General features: G+C 39.8%; 2 protein-coding genes across 2 annotated transcripts; both read left to right on the forward strand.

Annotated features, from left to right (window-relative positions):
- Positions 1-3,935: 3,935 nt before the first annotated feature.
- On the forward strand, positions 3,936-9,438 carry LOC308088669 (neuritin-like protein; the record flags this gene model as incomplete). The annotated part of the gene is made up of 4 exons (XM_080433220.1): positions 3,936-3,990; positions 6,545-6,692; positions 7,284-7,551; positions 9,424-9,438. The coding sequence occupies 4 exons, from the start codon at positions 3,936-3,938 to the stop codon at positions 9,436-9,438; spliced, it is 486 nt and encodes a 161-aa protein (XP_080289346.1).
- Positions 9,439-11,334: 1,896 nt separating this feature from the next.
- LOC308082766 (putative sodium-coupled neutral amino acid transporter 8) lies at positions 11,335-21,149 on the forward strand (the record flags this gene model as incomplete). The annotated part of the gene is made up of 10 exons (XM_080424767.1): positions 11,335-11,523; positions 13,149-13,347; positions 16,015-16,171; positions 16,257-16,361; positions 16,480-16,537; positions 17,077-17,191; positions 17,901-18,048; positions 20,191-20,393; positions 20,511-20,562; positions 21,047-21,149. 10 exons carry the CDS (start codon positions 11,335-11,337, stop codon positions 21,147-21,149), a joined length of 1,329 nt encoding a protein of 442 aa, XP_080280893.1.
- Between the last annotated feature and the right edge of the window lie 1,339 nt (positions 21,150-22,488).

Here is a 22,488-nt window from a genome sequence, read left to right on the forward strand (position 1 = left end):
AGGACAGTATGAGTCACCAGAACCAAGGACAGGTGTTTTCGATGAATGGTTAAAATGGAGTTTGAATAGGAAGGGAGCGTGTCTGATAAAATGAATATCAAATATCTAAATACTGAATCAAGCAACTTAAAAACAGTCTGGCGTACTCATAAAAGTAGACGTTAAAATGACCTTTAAAGGGCAACTTTGCCGATTGTGCACCTAAATCATATTTTAGTTGAGGACATAATAAACATGATGTTGGAGTGTGTTTTGTGTTTTTTCTGTGTTTTGATATTTTGAATATGATTTCGGCGTCTGTGACGTCATAGTACAGAATGTCAGTTCTTCCTGGACTACATTGGACTAAACCCCATGTTTCCTGTAGTTCCAGTCAGACAGGCCTCTCCAGCTTAAGGTCAATCACCTTGTTAAGACTGCTCTAAGGTGTCAGTTACCTTGTCTACCGGCACCTCCACAGTGAAGGGCACCATGAGGCGGACTAGCCTTTGGGTCATTTCAGACGGGGAGCGGCTGACACGCCTATGTAATTCATTTTCATTGAGAGGCGGGCGATTATTTGGGACGCGCAGAGAAGTTGAAGGGCGGTGAGGCGAGTGGGCGCGTTCCCGTGAAATATTCGCGCCAGTGCTCGTTTGTGCGCACGGCAACAGCTGGATTGCGATCTTTCCCCCGCTACGCGCAGGAGGACAAAACAACAATGATCGTGGCGCAATCCCTGCTGATCCCTGCACTCCCCGTCTGTAACGACCCTTTCCCACCGGATCGTAGTAACTTGGTGACACCCCCTTCTGTGACGCACGCGGAACTGCCTCTCACATGAGCGGACCGCATTAAATAACTCCCAAAACCCTGTGGCGTGCAATGTTAAGCGTTTTACTAGACTTCCAATCTTAGTGTCTCGGGATTGAATCCCTCTCCCGATGCTGCTTATTTACCTTATCTAAAATGCATCGCACATTATTTTATTGGGATTAAGGTTAGGTTTAGGCATAGTTTTTGTCGCCCCCAACGAGGCGGACCACTCGGCGCACTTGGTGAGAACAGACTACGCTCGAAGTCTGCTAGAGCCGACTCAGCGCCGTTCGAGTTATGTACCGAAAGGGACAGAATCATAAATTATTGCCCCCCTCCAGGCAGTGCAAGCGCCGAGCACTATTTTCCACCACGGAGGAAAGCCGGGTAGTGCTATCCTCCTGGCATGACTAGGGCCGAAGCAGTTCCGCGTGCGTCACAGAAGTGGGCGTCGCCAAGTTTCTACGATCCGGTGGGAAAGCGGAGGTCACCACCATGACACTCCCACAATAACTTTAGAAGATATGTAAGCACCATCTAACAACATTAATATTTGCAGACACAATACAAATGTCTATTTACCTAATACAGGTAAAAAATATGCATAAAGAACTAAAGAAATTCACAACAAAAGCCAAACTAACAACAACAAAAAAACTCCAGTCACACCCCTCTCTCTTCCCTGACAACTTGGTACAGTCGGACTAGGTATTTGTCAGTCTTAACAAGGTGATTATTGACAGTCTGACTTGAACAGTCTGTCCAGGAAGAACTGACATTCTGTACTATGATGTCACTGTCGCCGAAATCTTGTTCAAAATATACACAGAACAAATACAAAACACACTCTAACATCGTTTATTATGTCCTCGATTTCATTAAAATAGGGGTTGGGTGCAAAATCAGCAAAGTTGCCCTTTAACTATGATTGATAGTGTAAAAATGTTTACACTGTCAGAAGAAAATAAAATGACTGTGTAGGCTAAGGATATGTTAGGGTTAGTCTCGCTATCCATTTTAAACTTTTTTTCTCACTATCCCTTTTATACCTTTTCCCCATGAAGAGGATAGAGACAAAATGTCTTATACCAACCATACATTTTTCATTCATAAAAATGACACTGGGATAAAGGCTTTAAGAGAGAAACCTCATAACATGCTGTACAAACGTATCCAGTGGTCCCTTATGGGTCCATATGGTTACATTTATACACTCCGAGTTAAATTAACACTGAGGATTTTTACTGTTGACTATATTTTCCTGCCTAGGTTGTACATCTAACAATTAAGTTTAGGAATAATGTATTTTATAAAACACATAAATAGGGCTGGATAGATGAATGAGATGGAGAGCAATGAGGGAGGATCCTGACTGATCCTAATCTCGTGGATTTATGTTTTACTGAGAGAGTTGCATAATGCCTTAATCCAGTGCTGTCAATCAAACTACGTTCCTTTCCCATTCCCAATACTATCCCTTCACAGTAACATATCTGGAGCGTTGTATTTATTCATTCATTCCATCCAAAATGCAAGCTAGACATATGCTTTTTCTGCTGCAGTGTTTACTCTGATCCATATAGTTGTAGATCAGGCTAAACTCTATATGGCCATCCATCTTAACATCTGTGAACAAACTCATAGATTTCAGTGATGATTGCAGCACATTTGTAGCTTTTATTTTGCTGGAGTATTGTAAACAGAGACAGTCCTACAGCATTGGTCCTACAGCATCCTACAGCATGCGTGCGTGCGTGTGTGTATATATATATGTATCCTGTGTATATATACTGTATGTAGCAGAGTGGCTCACACTCAGAGCCTCTGCCTGAAGACCAAAAGCCTAATATCTCCCCCAGCCTAGGAAGAATTCCCCTTTAGGCTAGTGGTTAGAGAGAGAGAGAGAGAGAGAGAGAGAGAGAGAGACAGAGAGAGAGGGAGAGAGAGAGAGAGAGAGAGAGAGAGAGAGAGAGAGAGAGAGAGAGAGAGAGAGAGAGAGAGAGAGAGAGAGAGAGAGAGACAGAGACAGAGACAGAGACAGAGACAGACAGACATGCCAGGTAGTATAGGTTCACAGGCAGATTACTCTGTAGTTAATGGTTGTTCTAAGCTTCAGCTTAACAATGAGTTATCATTCCTCCTGTGTCAGTGTACAGATGTGAAACAGTACTTATACTAATGCAGGCAGTGTGAGCCATGTGGGGAGGGGGCATAGAACAGGATTTGGATGGAGAAGAGGAGGAGGGACAGCATATCAATAGCTCACAGGTTGGGCTTATTTGGCAGAGGGGAACCCGATAGAAGGTTGGCAGAAGTTGTGGCCTGGCGTGTGTCCTGGGCTCAATCTTTCTCTTCCTCCATCCACATTCCCATCACATCACATGTGACCATTTTGTTTCCTAATCATCCTCTCTCACTCATTCTGTGGCAAAAGAGTTGAGGCCCTGATTCACATAGGCGTATAATTTAATGGTAACTAAATATAACGCCTCACATAGCCATGCATCTCTGTGTATGGGGGCTGCTATTCCCAAAAGGTTTTAAGTCTAGGTCCTACTCCCAGGTGGGCAAGTTGTCATCCCCTCTGGAATACAATCCATCTGGCAAATAGTCCTGAAACATCTGTTTATTCAATTTTTGACGCATTCTGACAAACCACTGCAATAGTAAATAGTAATATTAAATAAAGGCAGCTTAATTGGTTTGATGAATTTTAACATGGAAGAAATAACAACTGAGCAAGTGCCCATATGTCAATAGTGGTTTAACAATCGTCATAACTGAAATAAATGTTTGTAATGCTAGAAACCGGAAATGAAAATGCTGTAATCCAGTGATGATGTGTGGCTGTCATTGGTCTGTTGGTCTGCATGCCCCCAAGCTTTCTACAGCTTGCCCGTGCCCCTCCCCAGCATAAGCAGATGTGTGATCTCTGTGTCACATTGGGTTTCATTGTTAATCTTGCTAGGTTGCTGTGCCTGTGTGCATGGCTGTACTGATGCAATCTGATGAATTTACAAACAATGGCAGGATTTACTTCAGTTTAACAACGGTGTTGTCTTTGGAATTATAACATCACATCAGAGCCATTATTCTGAGGTCAAACTCAGTTCCACAGGACTCCGCTGAGTGGACTGAGTATGAGGTCCCGACCTGGCACCATGACGATGCTGCTGCCTCTTGCTCTTTGCCTCAGTAAGGAAGCCTTTTTCTACTATTGTTTTCATGAGTACACTGCAAAATGTACTGACCCGTAACTCTCGGATTTTAATTAGTGCTTAGGATTTTGCAGTGTATTGTATTCGTGTCTGTGTATTTTATAGTACAATCTTTGCATATGATGAGTAACAAAATACTTCAACTACTACAATGACATGCTGTCATAATATATGCAATGTGTTATTGCTTTCCTCTTTTTTAGCACTATATTCCTTTGTCTTTTTCTGTACAGTTATGATCAAACTGGTATTTTCTGTAACATGATGTGCTGAAATTGAGGAGTGTGAGGTTTAACAGTTGCACTTTCCTTAATTAAATCATTGTTCCTGTGTGTGTGTGTGTGTGTGTGTGTGTGTGTGTGTGTGTGTGTGTGTGTGTGTGTGTGTGTGTGTGTGTGTGTGTGTGTGTGTGTGTGTGTGTGTGTGTGTGTGTGTGTGTGTGTGTGTGTACAGTGCGTGTGCGTGTGCGTGCGTGTGCATGTGCGTGTGCGTGTGCGTGTGCGTGTGCGCGTGCGTGTGTGTGTGTGTGGGGGGGTAATCAGTTTTTCTATATTCATAGAATAAACTTTATTTGAATTTCAAAGACTTACTGAAGTTCCTTGAAGATAATAAAACCACATGAAATAACAACAATAAGATAAGCAGAAAAATATATAGGAATAAAATAACAGCATGGAAATAAAATAAAAATACATGCACTACTACAAATATCGTTAGAAAGAAATAGGTAAAAGCAAACTATGGAATTGCACAATAGCATTCTACTGAAAATGTGTGTTTTAATCTTATTTTGGTCTATGATTTTAATAGATAGACACTGATTATGCCAGCCAAAGCTGCTCAGACTGGCAATGACCATGTTCACACGCCGGCCATTTTTCTTTTATGTCGTACTTGTGGGTGGGAAGTGTATCCTGTCATCCTGTCAAGTGAATTGGGGGGAGTTCCAAGCCTTAAAAGTAATCAGTAAATTCACACATTCACTCTAACAGGAGCAGGTATACACAGCAGAATTCTGAGTGTTAATTTAAATATATATATTATTATCGATTTTAGATTTAGATTAAATGATTCAATTGTGTAGAGAAACAGGAGTAAACTGATCTACTTTTCATTAATCAGTAGCATGATCTTTAGCAGGGTTCTGCACAATGTGGAGCCATGTCATGAATTGTGTTATAGCTTCAAGACTGAGACATTGATAAGGGCATCACAAATTAATTAACTCTATCTATCAATATCAGTTAAAGACAACACTGATATATCTTTCTAAAAACCAAGTTACCAACTATTAATAATAATTCTTCTGATCACTGCCCACAGAGGAGCGCGGAGGGGGAGCAGTTAGCGGTTAAGTGTCTTGCTCAGGGACACTTCCACACATTGGAATTGAAGAATCGAACCTGGGACAACCGGGCGAGCTCTCTAACCATTCAGCTATGGCCGCCCTAAACTCTTTGAACATTATTTAAGGTTTAAATATGAATCACAGATAATTGTTTTGCTTTCATGCCCCGGTTGCTCAACAATCAAAAGCTATTTTCATTAACCCCTTTTGATTCTAGGCGTTATGTTGGCCGTTTCTGCTATGCCACATGCTAATTCATTCCACAGGATCAAATGCAAAAACTTGTAGACTCTTTTTGTTATACTTTGTTTTCATGTTTCAACCTATCTTCATATCCCCAATGCTCATTATAAAATGGCACCATATCTGGCTGCTCACAGACAAACAGAATGTAAAACTTATTTTTTCATATAATGTTTTATTAGTTTATTAGTGCAAGAACAATTGCTTCTATTTTAACATGCTAACTTTCCAGGAAGATAAAGGCTATAGTTTCTATTAGATTGAAGTCCCCATCCATTATGTCATTTGAAGGAGGGTTTCTGAACTGTCCTTAACCCACAAATTAGACGCAGAGTAAGTCAGAGTAAGGATATTCCCTCAAATTGTTTTGATGATGCTGGTGGAGAGAGCTGTCTAGTGTTGGTGCAAAAGCTCCCATCAATGTTCAATTGGGTTGAGATCTGGTGGCAGTAGCATATGATTCACATCATTTTTACACTCATCAAACCATTCAGTGATCCCTTGTGCCCTGTGGATGGGGACGTTGTCATCCTGGAAGAGACCACTTCAGGATAGAAATATTCCACCATAGGTGATCACTCAGAATAACTGTACGGTATATTAATTTGCAGTGGCCTCTGGGAAAAACCATGCTAGAAAAATACCCCTCACAGCATAAAAAAACACCCCTCACTGTCGGGTTCAATTATTCAGGCCTGCACCGTTCTCTTGGGGTATGCCACACAAGTGCACGTGGAGGATATGAAGGATAACTAATCTAAATATCACGTTTTGTCACATTTATAGATCCAAAATCAAGGTCAATTGGGTCTGCTCATTTTCATACATGCTACAGAACATCAGGTGTTATTAACCAGTATGGAAGCATCTGCATTCCTTATGTATCTCCACTCATTTACAAACAGGTTTGATATATTATATTTTTTGCTGTTGAATACAGGTATGGTTCCTGTGAGTCTCGCAGCCGCAATCCCTGTGTCATGTGGATCCATATACAAAAGCTTTGCACAGTGTCTGTTAACGCTTGGGGACAGTTTAGCGGACATCCAAAAAGACCAGAGTACAGAAGACATTGATGCAATCTGCAGGTGTGTGTTCTCTGCTCTCACTACATAGAAACCGTTGTTGATGTTACAACTTTCTCTTTTCGTTCTTACTATTGTTTTTTTTTTCTTTGTTTTTTTTCACTGTTTTGTTTATTTCAAGATTCAGAGAAGACAAGAATATGCAGAGTCAATATCGAAAGTAAAAATATATCAAAATAAATAAATTGTACAATCTTACTCCAGCAAGGAGGAGACTATTATTCCCTGAATCAAGTTTTTTTCAAAACAAACAAACAAAGACAACACATGGACAAATGTGCAGATAGAAAGAGAATAATAAATAAACAAACATTATACCACATAATACACATCACAATAAAACAAAACAACAAAACATGGCTTGATCACCCCACAACGCAAAACATATAATGAACTTAACAATACACCCACGCGTTCTTACTACCTGGTTGTAGCAGATGCTTTATAAGATGGCCATCACCTTCAAATACCTGCTATGTCGATTCTTCACTACACTGATGCTACTCACAAATTATTTGCTAGTACTGCTAATTCACATAGTTCCTCTCACATCAGTTACACCAATTTGTATTCATGTGTGTTTTCTTTTTGCAGGTCGTGGAATGCATTCCATGTCTGTGCTAATGCAGCACTCGCTGGTTGTCCTGGAGATGCAACGGCTGTGTGGGAATCTCTGAGACAAGAATCGAGGAAGACACAGTTTTCTGGAAATCTTTATGACATGTGTGCCAGCCGCACTACCCTTCCACCCAGCACTGTGCCCGCAACGCAAAGCCCTCCCACCTCCGACCAAACCAACCAGGACACACTGAAAGGGCACGTGTACAATCTCAGGCCCACTTTCACCATGCTACTTTTCCCAGTATGCACTTCAGTTTTTGGTTGGCTCCATATCTAACCAGCTCTTATAACTATAGGCTCCCAGAGAGTACTCGAGTTGGTCATGCAAACCCGGGAACAGAGTAACCAGTGCTTTTTACATGAACAAAGTGGTGTCTGTTCCAACCTTTTTGGGACAATATGATATTAATATCATTATTTCTATATGCTGAAAGTTATTTAACTGCCCCTGCCCCATGTAAGGGGTAAATAGTCTGGGATGCCTATTAAATGTTGACAGTTTGATGTATATGTTACAGGGAAATTGGCATTTCAGGGAAATTGAAAGGGGAGCGCTTGTTTTCACCGCCCCAATTCTGTAGAATCAACGCTAGAGGGCAATGCAAGCCAGACATGAGCCCCACACCACACACGCATGCGCACGCACACACACACACACACGCACACACACACACACGCACACACACGCACCCGCGAACAGCCTTATTCCATGCAGTTGAAACACAAGGGGGCGAGGGGGCGGGGCTGGCGGGCTATGTTAGTGCAGTGAGTGGCAGTTGGGGCAAACGCAGTCCCCACAACATCATTTACGATTCTGTGCCTATCGGTACATAACTGGGACAGCGCTTAGTCGACTAGCAGACCATCGGCCGGTCGTCTCGGGCACTCGCGCCTGGAGGCGCTCGGGCGCGACTCCTCTGCCTCAAGGTCTGCTGAGTTGGCGCGCGTCCGTCATGGTCCAAAACTATACTTTATCGGCGAAAAAAAGTAGTCCGCGGTTGTTTGAAAAAGTAATGTCCCAAGTGGGAGTCAAACCCAGACTCTCAGTGGTAGTGGAAGGGGAGTCCAATGATTATCGAAGTGCGCCACTGAGGCTTCCTGATTATTATGTTGTTGTTCTTCTTGTCGTCCTCACATCAAAGCCCCGCCTCGCAGCCCCGTGCCTAAAAACAAGCGCTCCCCTTTCAATTTCCCTGGAATGCCAATTTCCCTGTGACATATATATAACACATTTTAGATTATTCTGCCAATTTAAACACTGTTGTGTAAATCCAGCAGTCAATATTGTTGATATCTTTCAAATGTCATCCCCTTTGATAAGCAGACTGGTGACAAACTGCCTCAGATTCAATGTAATTATTGACTAATGAATTCATCATAACCACATGCGTTTCAAGAGAAATGTTGCTTTTGGAAGGAGATGAAGATGCAAACCCTTGGACAAAAGGGTGAAATTTCTTTCAAGATAGCATTTCTTTCTGTATGCACTTTTAAAATATCATTACTATGTGACCATTATCAAGTGACAAGGAGACAAGAAGGATATGAGAGACATTCAAGATGTTGTGAAGAAGATGAGTTGGGCTCGCAACTCTTTTGAATGCGACAATTTTTATTCACAGCAGCAATACAACGTTTCGACCTTGCAGTCTTTAATTTTCAAGTATGTCTGTGCAGTAAGTTCTTGATGGAAGTTTATTACGGGTTGTCTGCATGTTAAGCCTTTGTATCAGTTGTACAACAGTTTATAATTTAATGTAAGAATACTCCCCAATGATTATCCAATCTTTTAAATAAGCATGAAGTATGTGCTTTATCTTTTATTCTAGAATCGTTGTTTGAGTTGCCATCCTATATCATTGTTTAAGCTACTTTCTGACAATGACCTGTCTTGCTACCAGGGTTATTGTTTTTTGGTTTGTTTTTGGGTTACTTGTATTGGTTTATTATATTTGCTTAAAAAAGTGGAAGCAAGGTACTTACATTCTTTTATAGGTCTATTTGAAAACAGTAAGTGTCGCAGAGGGTTCATTAACACAGTTGAGTGGACCATATATTTTTCTAGAAGCTGCATGTTTATAATCTCTATTGTCTCTAAATTGTGTCATTACAGAAGGACCCTGGCTAGTTTAATCTAAAAATGTATTTGCAAAGTCACATAATAGCAGAGTTCTGCAAACCTTTTGCAGAGTTCTGCAAAACAAATGTAGTACCCTCATGGCATACTGTCATCATCTCAACATCATAATGCTCTGAGCTAAACAACAAACAGCAGGTGGTTACATCATCTTTTACAGCATACTGAGTCTGAGAGATGAATGCAGCTGTCATTGAAACCATGGATTATGACAATGCATTTGATCGCTGAACTATTGTAGGGACTTTATATAGAGATTCAAAGGCCTCTAATAGCCAGACTACATGTACATAGTAAAACCATGTAGGCGTATTATGTATATATTTTTGTATTGCCGTATTAAAAGCCACTAAAGTCCTATCTGTACCCCTCAGAAGAATGGTTTTCTTTTTTGTGTGGACCTTTTGGAGTTTCATATACTTCACATATTTTGCTTGCTTTTATTAATGTGCCTAACAGCAATTTAAATATGACAATCACAATACATACTTGTTATATAGTTCTCTGTAACTGCATGTCTTTGAACAAATATGCAGAATATTAATTTCATATCAATTTTGACAGATTTGTAGTTGTTTTGTCATGGTTTTGTCATGGTTGTTTTGTCGTGGCTCAGACTAAACCAAATGTTATTTTGGTCTCAGGCAGAGATGCACTGACACTTTTGGGGCTCCACTCACTTAGCCTCAACCCCTTTATACCACCTGTGAATGTGTATACCTGAAGAACTGGCAAATTATCTTATATCTGCAACTCACACTAAAGAGCACCTTCTTGGTCACTACTTATCAGGTGCATGCTTGAGAGCTGTTTGCTGTTTTTCTAAATCAGTTTATTTTATACTGCGATGAGTTGCTATTTTCTATGACCACGAATAAACACATTAGCATTTTGATGGGCAATAGTGGAAATAGAATAGGCATTCAAGTTGAAAATTATATATTTAATAATGTACACAAAAATACTTTAAAATATTAGTACTTTTGCAATATTTTTCTTTTAAGAAGGAAATCAAGGACATTTTCATGAACTGTGCCCGTTCATCTGTTTTTGAAGAGGCCTGCATGTGATAAGACTATGCCATCCTTTAATCAGCTGGTGTAATTATTAGGCTGTATTCACTCTTTCAAATCAATTCAAATCAAACTTTATTTATATAGCACATTTCATAAAGCAAGTGCAACCCAATGCACTTCACAAATCAAAGAGAAAAACTTTTTTAAAAACATTAAGGAAAGGAAAAAGGACAAAAACACAAAGGGAAAAAATTAATACAATAAAATGAAAAATGAAAAAACAATGAATGAGTAATGCTAAAACCTAGGTAAAGGCAATGCTAAAAAGGTGTGATAAAAACTTTATCTCTGACTTTAGTTTCCCAGTAGGTAGGAGAGCATTGTCAGCAAGTGGATTTATTAGTATTTACACTTAATTAAAGAGAGAGAGAGAGAGAGAGAGAGAGAGAGAGAGAGAGAGAGAGAGAGAGCGAGCGAGAGAATGAGAATCATGCTAGTGCCAAATATTTCACCATGCAGTGATATGTTTGATCACTCAAATGTCTAATTAGAATACCGCGAAACGTTTGTCTCGTGTGTACTGTGTAGGGGGCGGGTGGTGTTGTGTTGGGTTGGGTCGTTTGTGTGTGTAGGAAGGAAGGCTATATATTTGCAACTTTTATGACCACCGCCGTTTCCAGAGTCACGCTGATGATGTGATGAACCAAAGAAACAGGCATAGCTATCAACTCTAGAAAGCTGAAAGGAACGCTCGCAATTGACAAGAAAACACAGCTGCCCACTTTTCAATTAGTGAAATAATTCACTAACTGAAGCGCATATATTGTTGACAGTTCCTCCTAAACAGGAGAAACAACAAAGACTCTATAACATGGAAGAACTTGCTCGTGAAAGTATCAGATCGTTCGCCAGGTCTGCGTCCCATGCAGACCCTCCACGGCTGGGCTCGTTCGGCGCTATTTTCATCATGCTGAAGTCTGCTCTGGGCGCTGGACTGCTCAACTTCCCCTGGGCCTTCCAGAAGGCTGGAGGGGTGAACACTGCCATCAGCGTGGAACTGGTGAGGGAACTTTTCAAAGATAGGACCCAGTGGTGGAAGAAGTACACAGATATTTTACTTAAGTAGCAATACCACAATATAAAAATACTATGTAGTAAAAGGCCTGTGTTCAAAATGTTGCCTGAGTAAAAGTACAAAAGTATTGGCATTAAAATAGACTTAAAGTATCAAAAGTAAAAGTACCAAAATGTTTGGAAATAGCATTGTGAGCTTGTAGATCGGCTAACATGGGGCTAAAGTGGTTAATGTATGTGTTATGATATTATAATGTAAGTAACTAGTAACTAAAGTTGTCAAATTATTGTAGTGGAGTAAAAGTAAAATATTTGCCTCTGAGATGTAGTGGAGTAGAAGTAAAAGTAGGCTACTGAAAATTGGAAATACTTTTTTGGAAAAATTGGAAAATAAAGTAAGAAGTCCTCAAAATTGTACTTATAAGTACAGTACTTGAGTAAATGTACTTAGTTACTTTCCACCACTGCTGGTGAGTGCACTTTTCAAAGATAGACCTGTTGTGTGCCTAACTTATTACTGAATTAGTTTGTGCAAACTGAATTGACATCAGACATAAAGACTTCTTGTCTTTTAGTTGCTTTATTAATGGTCGGTGCTCCCGAAGCTATGAACATGAAACAATGTGAATTGGTAGCCCCAATTCTTTCTGGTAGCCACTGAAACAGTGACATATTAAGCAGTAAAGTTTGTTCTGGTCTGGTCCTGTGTGTAAAATACCTGTCTAACCTTAAAGTACATTGTGCAACTAAAAAGCCATCACAAGTGTCAAGTGTGTGTACTGTGGCCTATGTTTGAGCCTCAAATATAGGCTCAAACTTTGAGCTGGAGCTGAGGTGGGGGATTGCTAACTTGAGCGTGAGTGACATACAGTATAGGCTACTGTAGAAGACCTGTTGCCATTCTCTCTCCTTGGTGTGAAAGAGAGACCTCTTTTCACAGGATGGTTCTAATGAAGGGCACAGGTCAGGGTCTGGAGCCTCAGCATTTCAGAAAATGGTGGTCACAAAAAAGTTGTGTCTGTGTTAGTGTGTAATTTTTTAATTGATGTGTTTAAGGCAGTGGTGTCAGTTCAGCTATGTGCAGGTATGGCAAGGTCAGCTGACAGCATCAATATCAATGGCCAGCAAACACTAATTTCATAGGCGATAGCCAATAGGCTACAATGTAACGTAAAGTGTGCACAAACGTCGTGAGACAAGCTTTCAAATGCAGTCTCTATTTTGCAGTCTCTAGACTGCATCCAAAGAGGACTTGCTTTGTAATCTTTTATATCCAACTAAACAACTGTCATGATGAGAGAACACCATTACTACCTGACCCACCACTGACACCCACAGGTGACATACCGTTTGATCAAGATAGGGGGAATACAAGTATTGAGGGAAATGTACTGTAATACCTTGTGAAATGTTTGGATTTGCATTTTTAAGTTACTTTACAATCATGTAATACACAATACATACAGACACATTTCATAAATGTATTTTAACAAGTGAATTTCAAATTGCTTGCCATACCCAATTGACACCCCTGGTTTAAGGTACCTAATTCTTGTCCCATGCATCTTGTCTTCCCTGTGCATGGGTTTTTCTATTCTCCTGCACCCTCAGGTATCGCTTCTATTCCTGATAAGTGGCTTGGTAATTCTTGGCTATGCCTCGTCCATCAGCCGACAGAACACCTATCAGGATGTAGTGAGCGAGGTGTGTGGGCGGGCCATAGGCCAGCTGTGTGAGGTCTGCTTTTGCTTCAACCTCTTCATGATATGCGTGGCCTTCTTGGTGGTGGTGCAGGACCAACTGGAAAAATGTGAGTGATTATTAACCTCTTAAACCCTATATACTTGGTTGACTGGGGTCCCCCAGGGTTCTGTACTGGGCGGGCCCCCTCCTTTTTTCCCTCTATACCAAATCTATTCACCGAAAATGGTAGCCGAACAAGCACACAACGTGCCACATTGAGACGCATTGTTAAAATTGGAGATCATTTATTTGAATGTTTCTCCAAATGTTCGCCTATTATAACATGCCCAGAATAGGGATGCTTTCATGTGGCTAAAGCAACAACAACAGCTTTTACTGTTCTCATATTGAACCATATGCATATCATTTATGCAATTCCAAACAAGTTTCTGGTTGGAAATGAATGCTTCTGTGTACTTTACCATCTCTCTTTGCAAAGAGTGCTGCCATTGGATGCATCTTCACGTTTGCCTTCTGATGCCAAACTAGACATGAAAAAGAGAAGAGATTACAATCTCGATGGAACTCACTTGGTTAAATAAAGGTTACATCAAAAATAAATAAATAAACCAGTCCTACTGTATCTTCAGGATACCCAATAGTATGAAAGTAATTTAATAGAGTGCATCACTTTATCAGATTATTGGATTATGTAAAAAAAAACTATATTAAATCCTTAGCATGTCATATCTATGTACTGTATCATAGGTTGTTTTAGTACTTAACATATAGACTTTGTGGCTGTTTCTTGTCAAATCATCCGGTGGCGGGCGGACCACGGCCCCGTCACTCTGACTCAGAGATAACCATGAACAAACCCGGTACGCCCATATATAGGCAGGACCAGGCCACATCACTGAGTCAGACATAACCATAAACAAACCCGATACACCCATATATAGGCATATATGAAGATCCGGTTGTCCCAGAGCACCGCTATGCCCATATATGGTCATGTGCATATATGGGACCGACCGACTTCAAACTCGACACGATCATAGGCAAGGACTCAAGGTTCAGATATTCGGTTGTCCAGAACCGGCGATCCTGGTGTCGCAAGATAACTCAGCCACTTTGCGCAATGCGAAATAGAAATACCCAAATAGTGGGTAGCGTGACTTGGGCGCAAGATAGGGCCCATATGACTCAGACATATCAGGCGGTGCGGCATAGGTGTGAGGGCCTCTAGTGTGCTAAAAAGCCAAGAAATCCACAAACCACTTATTTATAAAGGGTGAGACCTACACCCAGTGATGTCACATTCTCTGGCCATAAATATTTGGAAGGTAGTGTCATGCTTCTTGTCCAAATATTTTATACAAAATGTTGAGAATACACCAACGTAGATAAAAATTAGGTCCAATCTCTTATTGTTTCGTATTTATTTATTTTTCAATAGATAATACACATGACATACAAAAGACAAAAAAAGAAGACTTAAACAAAACTAAACTAAACAAAAAAGCAGGCAGTCAAAACTAGTTGGACAACACCCCCCTACGATCATACCAATTGTGATGTATTTCACCATATGCTTAATGTAACAAACCCATAATGTACAAAAAGAGAATAGTCCCATACTAAATGGAACTTCCCTTTTACATTGTTCTTCCTGGCAATCAGAAATTCAAAAGATGCAGTCTCAGTCCAATCTGAGAGCCCTGGCGAGCTCTTCCAATTTCTCAATATTAGCCTTGCTGATGAGACCTGCAGTTATTATTGCATGTTGTCCTTTGCTGACTCCTTGTGGCAAAAGTGTGCTATCCCCCAGGAAACAAAATTGTTGAGATTCCCATAAGCTTTGTCCCAACCTGTCTCCCAGTTTCCTCAGGACACCACAGGACATTCCAATCTGTTATTGTGAAATTTCAGTGAATCTGCAATATCAATGAAAAGACAGACATGGCACGTTTGTAGATATGACATGTGGTATTTATTTTTTGATTAGCTAAGGAATTAAATAGTAAAAAATGTCCCGCTCTGTTCATGGTTTAATGTGATGTCACTTCCTCTGGTCAAAAATATTTTGAAGGCATTAAGGTATGTGATACTGCATCTTCCATTGTTAAAATATTGAGAAAACACTGTGGATACATTTTGTAAAAGTATATTATTGTGATATTTAAATAAATATATTTATATAAATGTACAAATATTTTATGAAACGCCATTACAGTTCAACTTGTAGACATATCATGTGTTGTCTGTTTTGAGGTTAGGAATAACCTCAATAATAAATGGTGGAAAATAACCCTAACCTAGCCCTAACCCTCATGGTTTGATGAGACACATGGAAAAAGTCACTTGTATCCCCAAAGTGGGGAGAAATCCCTTGGTGGTATCTCTTTGTAGCCTAGCTAGCCTGATTCGCTCTGTTCGTCGTTTTTTCTCAGCGAATTGAGAAAAAAATAAACGCTGAATGAAGCGAATCAGTCTGGATTCCAGGCTAATCTCTTTGATGTCCTCAGAATACTTCCACAACCAACCTCAGTGATGGAATGTCACACAAAGCCTGAACGTGCCCAAATTTGGGGTAATATGTTATAGATGGTTATTTAAATCAATTAGTGATTAATTTAGTTATTTAAGAAAGATATGGGGCACCAAGTTGAAAATGATTAAGTCTGTATGTGGATTTAATAAATATTTAACCTAGGAAAAATATTAACAGGAGTTTGGAACACAGGCAATTTTTTTCCATCTCAGAATCACATAAGTTCTTCTTCTCCTTCAGTGTGTGTGTCTTTGTATGAGACTGTGACTGGCTCCAGTGAGGGAGAAATTCCATATTACTGGTACACTGATCAGCGGTTTGCCCTCTTCGTAATGTGCATCATATTCATCCTGCCTCTGTCCATCCCCAAAGAGATTGGCATACAGAAATATACAAGGTAGATCATTTATTGTCAGATCACATTATTTTCTTTAAAGTTGCATTCAGTGCTACATTTTGATTAATTTATTTTCTCTCGTAAGTGTGTTAGGTACCTTGGCTGCCACCTATCTCTGCGTGTCAGTCATTGTCAAATATTACTTGATGGAGAATCATACAGCCATAATAACCCCCGAGCACAGCCAAGGGTCAGTAACCGATGTTTGGAATGTATACGTGTGTGAATATCAGCAATTGTTGTTATAGCTGTATTATTATAACATTATTACAGTTTGTTAAATAATGACTGTGTTCTGTGATTTTCAGCATAAGTTCATGGGCTTCAATGTTCAGTGTTGTACCAACCATCTGTTTTGGCTTCCAGGTAATACCATATACGTTTCAGGTCTTAAAGGACCATACCATTGTCATTAAATGTCATTGTCTTTTCACAGCTTCGGCCATATATTGAATGTAAACACAGACAATTTTTCTGTTGATTACTTTATTGTTAGATTTTGTGATACACGCAATGTTAATATGTTTATTTTCTCCATAGTTATTTAAATATTATTGAAGTTACCTAAATAATTCAGACAGCACGGTTAATAAAACATGGACTTTGAATTACCTTTGCAAATATCTCCCTGGACTATTTTCAGCTGGATGTTTTCAGATCAATCCATGTTTCTTTACAATGCATTAAACAATAACAACAATAATTTTGATTAACCAAAAAATTGTGTGTCGGATTGTCTATTTCAAACAAGCTTCAAGTGGCTGCAATTAGACTTCCATGCCGTACTGAAGAAGAAAAAAAAGTTTTCCCTATCAGACATACTGCTGGTATGTCTGATAGATAGGGTACAGCGCCATCCGCTACAGAGGTCAGAATAATAGTGTGTATGTCTGTGCATGTTTCAGTGCCATGAGGCCTGTATAGCCATCTACAGCAGCATGGAGAATCAGAAGATGTCCCACTGGGTGATCATCTCTGTCATTTCCATGTTCTTCTGTTTACTCATCTATACACTTACTGGTGAGCTGACTCCTAAATGATCAATATGGTTGGCTTCAATAGCTTAAACCTGCCTCTCACAAACTTTCTTCACTTCTGCACCTATGTTGTATACATATCTGTTAATGTTTCTAACGCTGAACCTTATGTAAACATCTGCATTTGCTACTACATTGTAACCTCAGGTACATACATGCCTGTTACATATATGCTGCTTTTTTATAATGTACAGCGGTACATCATGTACCTTATCACATACACACCTATTACTATATATGCTGCTCTTTTATAACTGCCTTATACCGTTGCCATTGTCATGAATATCTGGAATACCTGACTGCCTGTATGTATCTTTTTCTTTACTCTTCTAGGAGCATTTGGATTATCTGACCTGTTTTCTATTCTGCTTTCTTTGCTCTTCTTTCCATCTCTATTCTTCTTCCCTTTCCTGAAAATTACAAATGATTGAAAACAATTGTCACCCTCCTGTTTATAATGAAAAAGGTCTCGCACACTGTCTAGGACTTTGGTAAAGTGGTCAAATTAGTTAGTGACAGTGTGTACGACCTTTTTCATTGTTTGCTTTTGGATCTTCCTTTTGTCCTACAAAAGTGTGTGTTGGGTTAACCTCTTTGGTGTGCATCGGCCCTTTTTTCAATGTTTATACCTGTTTATACCTGTAAACCTGTGATGTTACAATAAAGCTGACTCTGATTCTCTTTATGGACAGGTGTGTATGGCTTCTTGACATTTGGACGCACTGTGGCCTCAGATATTCTGATGTCATATCCAGGAGATGATGTGGTTATGATCATTGCCAGACTACTGTTTGGAATATCAATTGTAACCATCTATCCTATCATTTTGCTACTGGGAAGGTAAGCACTGCTCTGCACAGATTAAGCATTGTATGTACTCAATAAAACAAAGCAGATTTTAGCTAACTCTGAGATGTGTTGTTTTGTATAACTAGTCCATACCCAGGTATGCGCACACAATAAAACTATGTGCAGACTTGAGACTGCAAATGGCACTACAGATCCAATAGCTAGTGGCAAAAATGCTAATCAGCAGAAAAGTTGGGAAATGTTAAAATCCGCTTCAATCAATTCTAAGATATACCAACTCAATCAGGAGAAAAATACAGGAGAAAGGCCATGTAACAGTTGATGAGACCATTTTGTAATTAATGCTTATGCACTTTATTGACCACACACATATATAGGCTACGTGTAGCCTGCTTGCTATGCGTTTTAAATCAAAGCCATGCATAACGTTGCACTGTTGAGCCAGCTCTCTCTGTCTTCTCGCATTCTCGGTGGTGTTGTGTCTGTATAGCCCTCAGCCAAGCTACAGCATGCTACTTTAAAGAGGAGAGCGCTATTACACAACTGTACCTGCCGATCAATTAACCGTGCCACTGCTCCCACGAGTCACCCTAATAAAACAGCTTAAATTTGGTAAAAGTTAAGAATCTAAAGAAAAGATAAAGCTGGCACATCCGCTGGACGGCAGGTGCATGACCAACAGTGGATTCAAGGCAAGATAAAAAAAATAGAAGTCCGCACACTGTGACTTTGAAAAAGCTCCCAGTCAAGGCTTTATTATAGATTATCGTTTCAACACATAAGACTATGTGTCGAAACGTTAATCTATAATAAAGCCTTGACTGGGAGCTTTTGGAAAGTCACAGTGTGTGGACTTCTATTACTTTTTTATCTTGCCTTAAAAGTTAAGAATCTCCCTGCATATGCCAATGGTTCATGACTTTGTGCAAGTTGGCTATTCAAAAATAGCAGATATACAGCTGTTTGAAATGTGTGGATGTTCAGAATGCGCAGCGGTTCAGAGCACATCATATTGCAGAATTTGTGGCATATGCAAAGGACAGACCCACATATATAGATACTACATTTAATAATATTTTCTATTGTAATTATTATACTTTCTGCTAGACTGGCGCCACCCATTCCACAGTGACACTTGTCCTCCGTAAAGCTCTTTGCTGTCTTGACTCTCACATGAGAGAGAGTTGTGAGTGTGCGTGAGAGAGAGCGACGGTCACATGTGTGGGCGGATATGCTGTATGTATCTATGTGTGCAAAACACCATGTTAATTATGTATTCTGTGTGCTGTAAACACTGACAATTTAATTAATTTATGCAAACTGAGCCAGGGGTAGGGCTCGATAAGCATTATGCTTCTCCCTGTCCCCTTTTTTCGGCATCTTGGACACTTTATTATGTCAAATGGACTTCACAACCTGTGCCTTGGACTTTTTTGAGATTATGTCTTGTTCTAAATGCACTGATGACATAACACAGATATGTATTTTGTTGTCCAAAAGTGCTGAAAAATAAACTGAACTGAACATACATGCAGATTTATATAAAAGAAAATGAAAAATGTATACTTAAGTAAAAGTAGCTAGATAAAAACAAGATGTTACATGAATATAAGTATCAGTATTGCAGTCAGGGCAGTGATGATAAGGTGCAAGTGTGGGAGTGAGTTCATGGGGGGCTTAGTCAGTTAAAGCTGCAGTCGGTAAGATTTATGCCTTCCTTTCTCTGGATTTGAACACAGTGCAGTCCCACACAAGAGACATGATTTCTACCTTTGAGGTTTATTGGAACGTTCACTTGGGCAGGGGAGATATAGCACTTTGAGCTTGAGGCAATACCATTATCAACCAGTAGCTGTCCTACACAACCACAGGTTCAAAATGTCTCAATAGAAGAGCAGGGAGACCACCTCCAACATACTCACCATATAGATTTGTACAAATCAATTTGTTTGAAATAAAGTGTTTTTCATTTTTAAAGAGCTCAAATGTGTGTGTGTGTGTGTGTGTGTGTGTGTGTGTGTGTGTGTGTGTGTGTGTGTGTGTGTGTGTGTGTGTGTGTGTGTGTGTGTGTGTGTGTGTGCGCACGCGCACACGTCAGTGTGAGCATTTCTGTGTGTTTGCACCTACACCTGATATCTTCCATTTGTTTCTGTGTTTGTGTGCATGAAATAGATCTGTGATCTTGAATTTGGCGCTGCGCATCCATCGCAATAGAAAGGGCGTCGTCACACATGCGTTTGAGAACCGGTGCAGAGTGGTTCTGACTGTGATATGGATCGCAGTTACACTCCTCATTGCCATGTTTGTCCCTGACATGGGTGAGGTCATCAGCGTGATAGGAGGAATCAGTGCCTTCTTCATCTTTATCTTCCCTGGTATGAAAGGAAATATGCACTATATACAGTACATGTGTGTGTGTTACTGTGGGTTCACATTTGACACACAAGCCTATATGAAGGTAATAAACATTGGCAATGATGTTTGTGTTACAGGTCTCTGCTTGGTATTCCTAATGCAGTCAGAGCCGGTGTCTCCAAGAGTCAGGTGAGGGTGCACATAAGCAGCGGCGCAAATCTGGGTTGAGGCTAGAGCAGGCGCCGAAATCACGCATGCGCGCAAAATCTCAATATGTTGAGTTTCTTTTTTCAGTTTTTCTCTAATCTAGCTAATTGTGTTGTTAATTCTTCACTATTAATTACTTACGATGCAGAAGTCGGTTAAGGTTCTATTAAATAAGTGTTTGTAATCATTTTAACATTTATTTATATTATTCTAAAATGGACTTGGGGGGGTCCAATCTGAAGCTAGGGGGAGACAAATCCCCCCCGCCACCCCCCCCCCCCCAGGATTTGCGCGCCTGCCGCCTGCACATAAGCATCAAATGACAAAATACCATATGCACGCTCTCAGTGTTTTACAGTGAGGAAGCTCAGAATAATAATTATACTTGTATTTGTATTGTTTACGAACAGCATGGATGACCATATTGATTTGTTTCTTGCTCCCCCTCATCTATCTCCCTATCCAGATTGCTGTTTACAGTGTGGGGTGTCATAACAATTGTTGTTGGGGTCTTCATTTTTGGACAAAGTACAACTATAGCTGTGATGGACCTTGTCCACAAATTCTGAATTCCTTCACCACTGTCAACATCAAAGCCGTTCACAGCAGAATTTTATCACGTTCATCTTTTTTGCACAAATGGATTTTGCTTTGGTAAAAAATGTAGTCTATATATTCTAGTTTTTAAACTTTGGGATGTGCAATTCTTGGCAAAAGAAGTATCTCATGGTATGGTTCTAAAGATCATATGTTTGATATGTTTGATATTAATATTTCCATGTTTGTGATGTACAAATGTTGATCTAAATAGATTCTTGGCAGAGAATCAAATACAATAAGCTCATTCCTTAAGAAAATGCCATATAATACTGTATATACGAGAGAAGAGTAACTACAATTGAATTGCTCATGTATACATGTATACAATCTCATTTACATAAATAATGTATAAATACACGTATATAGGCCTACATATATGTATGCTTTTGTAATTTATTTTCCCTGTCTTATCTATATATTAAATAAGCAAGTTATTCTATTACTGTTCATTTATAGTGTGCTTTAACGCTTGACTAGTGTGTCATGCTGAAAAGCAATGCCAGAGGTCAGTGTTGTGCCATGAAAGCACATGGTAGTGTAAATCCACCTGCAACACCGAGATTGAAAGATAGGCCACAGTTCTTATAATGGTGATGCCAATAGCTATGTTGAATATTGTTGCTGTCGGGGAGAATCCTTGTATGTCAAAAACATTAATATTCAGGAAATGGAGAAAAAAATAACCTGTGTTCCAATGGATCCAGTGTATTATTTTGTCACAAGCTCTTGTTAATACTTTTCATTGGTTAAATATTTATAAAAAAACAAAGCACGCACATGCACTCGCTAAAATACCAGGTGCCAGGCAGAGGTCAGAATCCCAAAACAATGAAGTCTGCACACTCATCAGCTGATGAAGATCCGGTGAGGCTCGAAACGTCACCTCCACTGGTGGAAAGTGGAAACCAATATATTTCAAGCTTGGGAGCATGATCCAGTGTGCAGACTTTATTGTCTTAAAATATTTATAAAACTCACTGAAAGACTTTAACCACTTTCATCCAGGCGTCCCTATTTTGAGCATGTCATTATAGGCAAAATGTTTATAAAATAGCTTATCTACAAACGACGCGTCTCATCGTGACGTGTTGTGAACTTGTAGATTGGCTATTTTGTATACGTTTACGTGACACACGTCATATATGTGTATATATATATATACACACACACACACACACACACACACACACACACACACACACACACACAGTCACCATTTCCTCCTGATATTATACAGTGCACTCATATTTCCTCAGCCTCTTTTTTGCCCTTCGCTTTTCCACTGACCTCCACACGTCCCAGATCTTT

Source organism: Gymnoscopelus braueri (genome assembly GCF_963280865.1).
Source record: "Gymnoscopelus braueri genome assembly, chromosome: 1".
Classification (NCBI taxonomy): Eukaryota; Metazoa; Chordata; class Actinopteri; order Myctophiformes; family Myctophidae; genus Gymnoscopelus; species Gymnoscopelus braueri.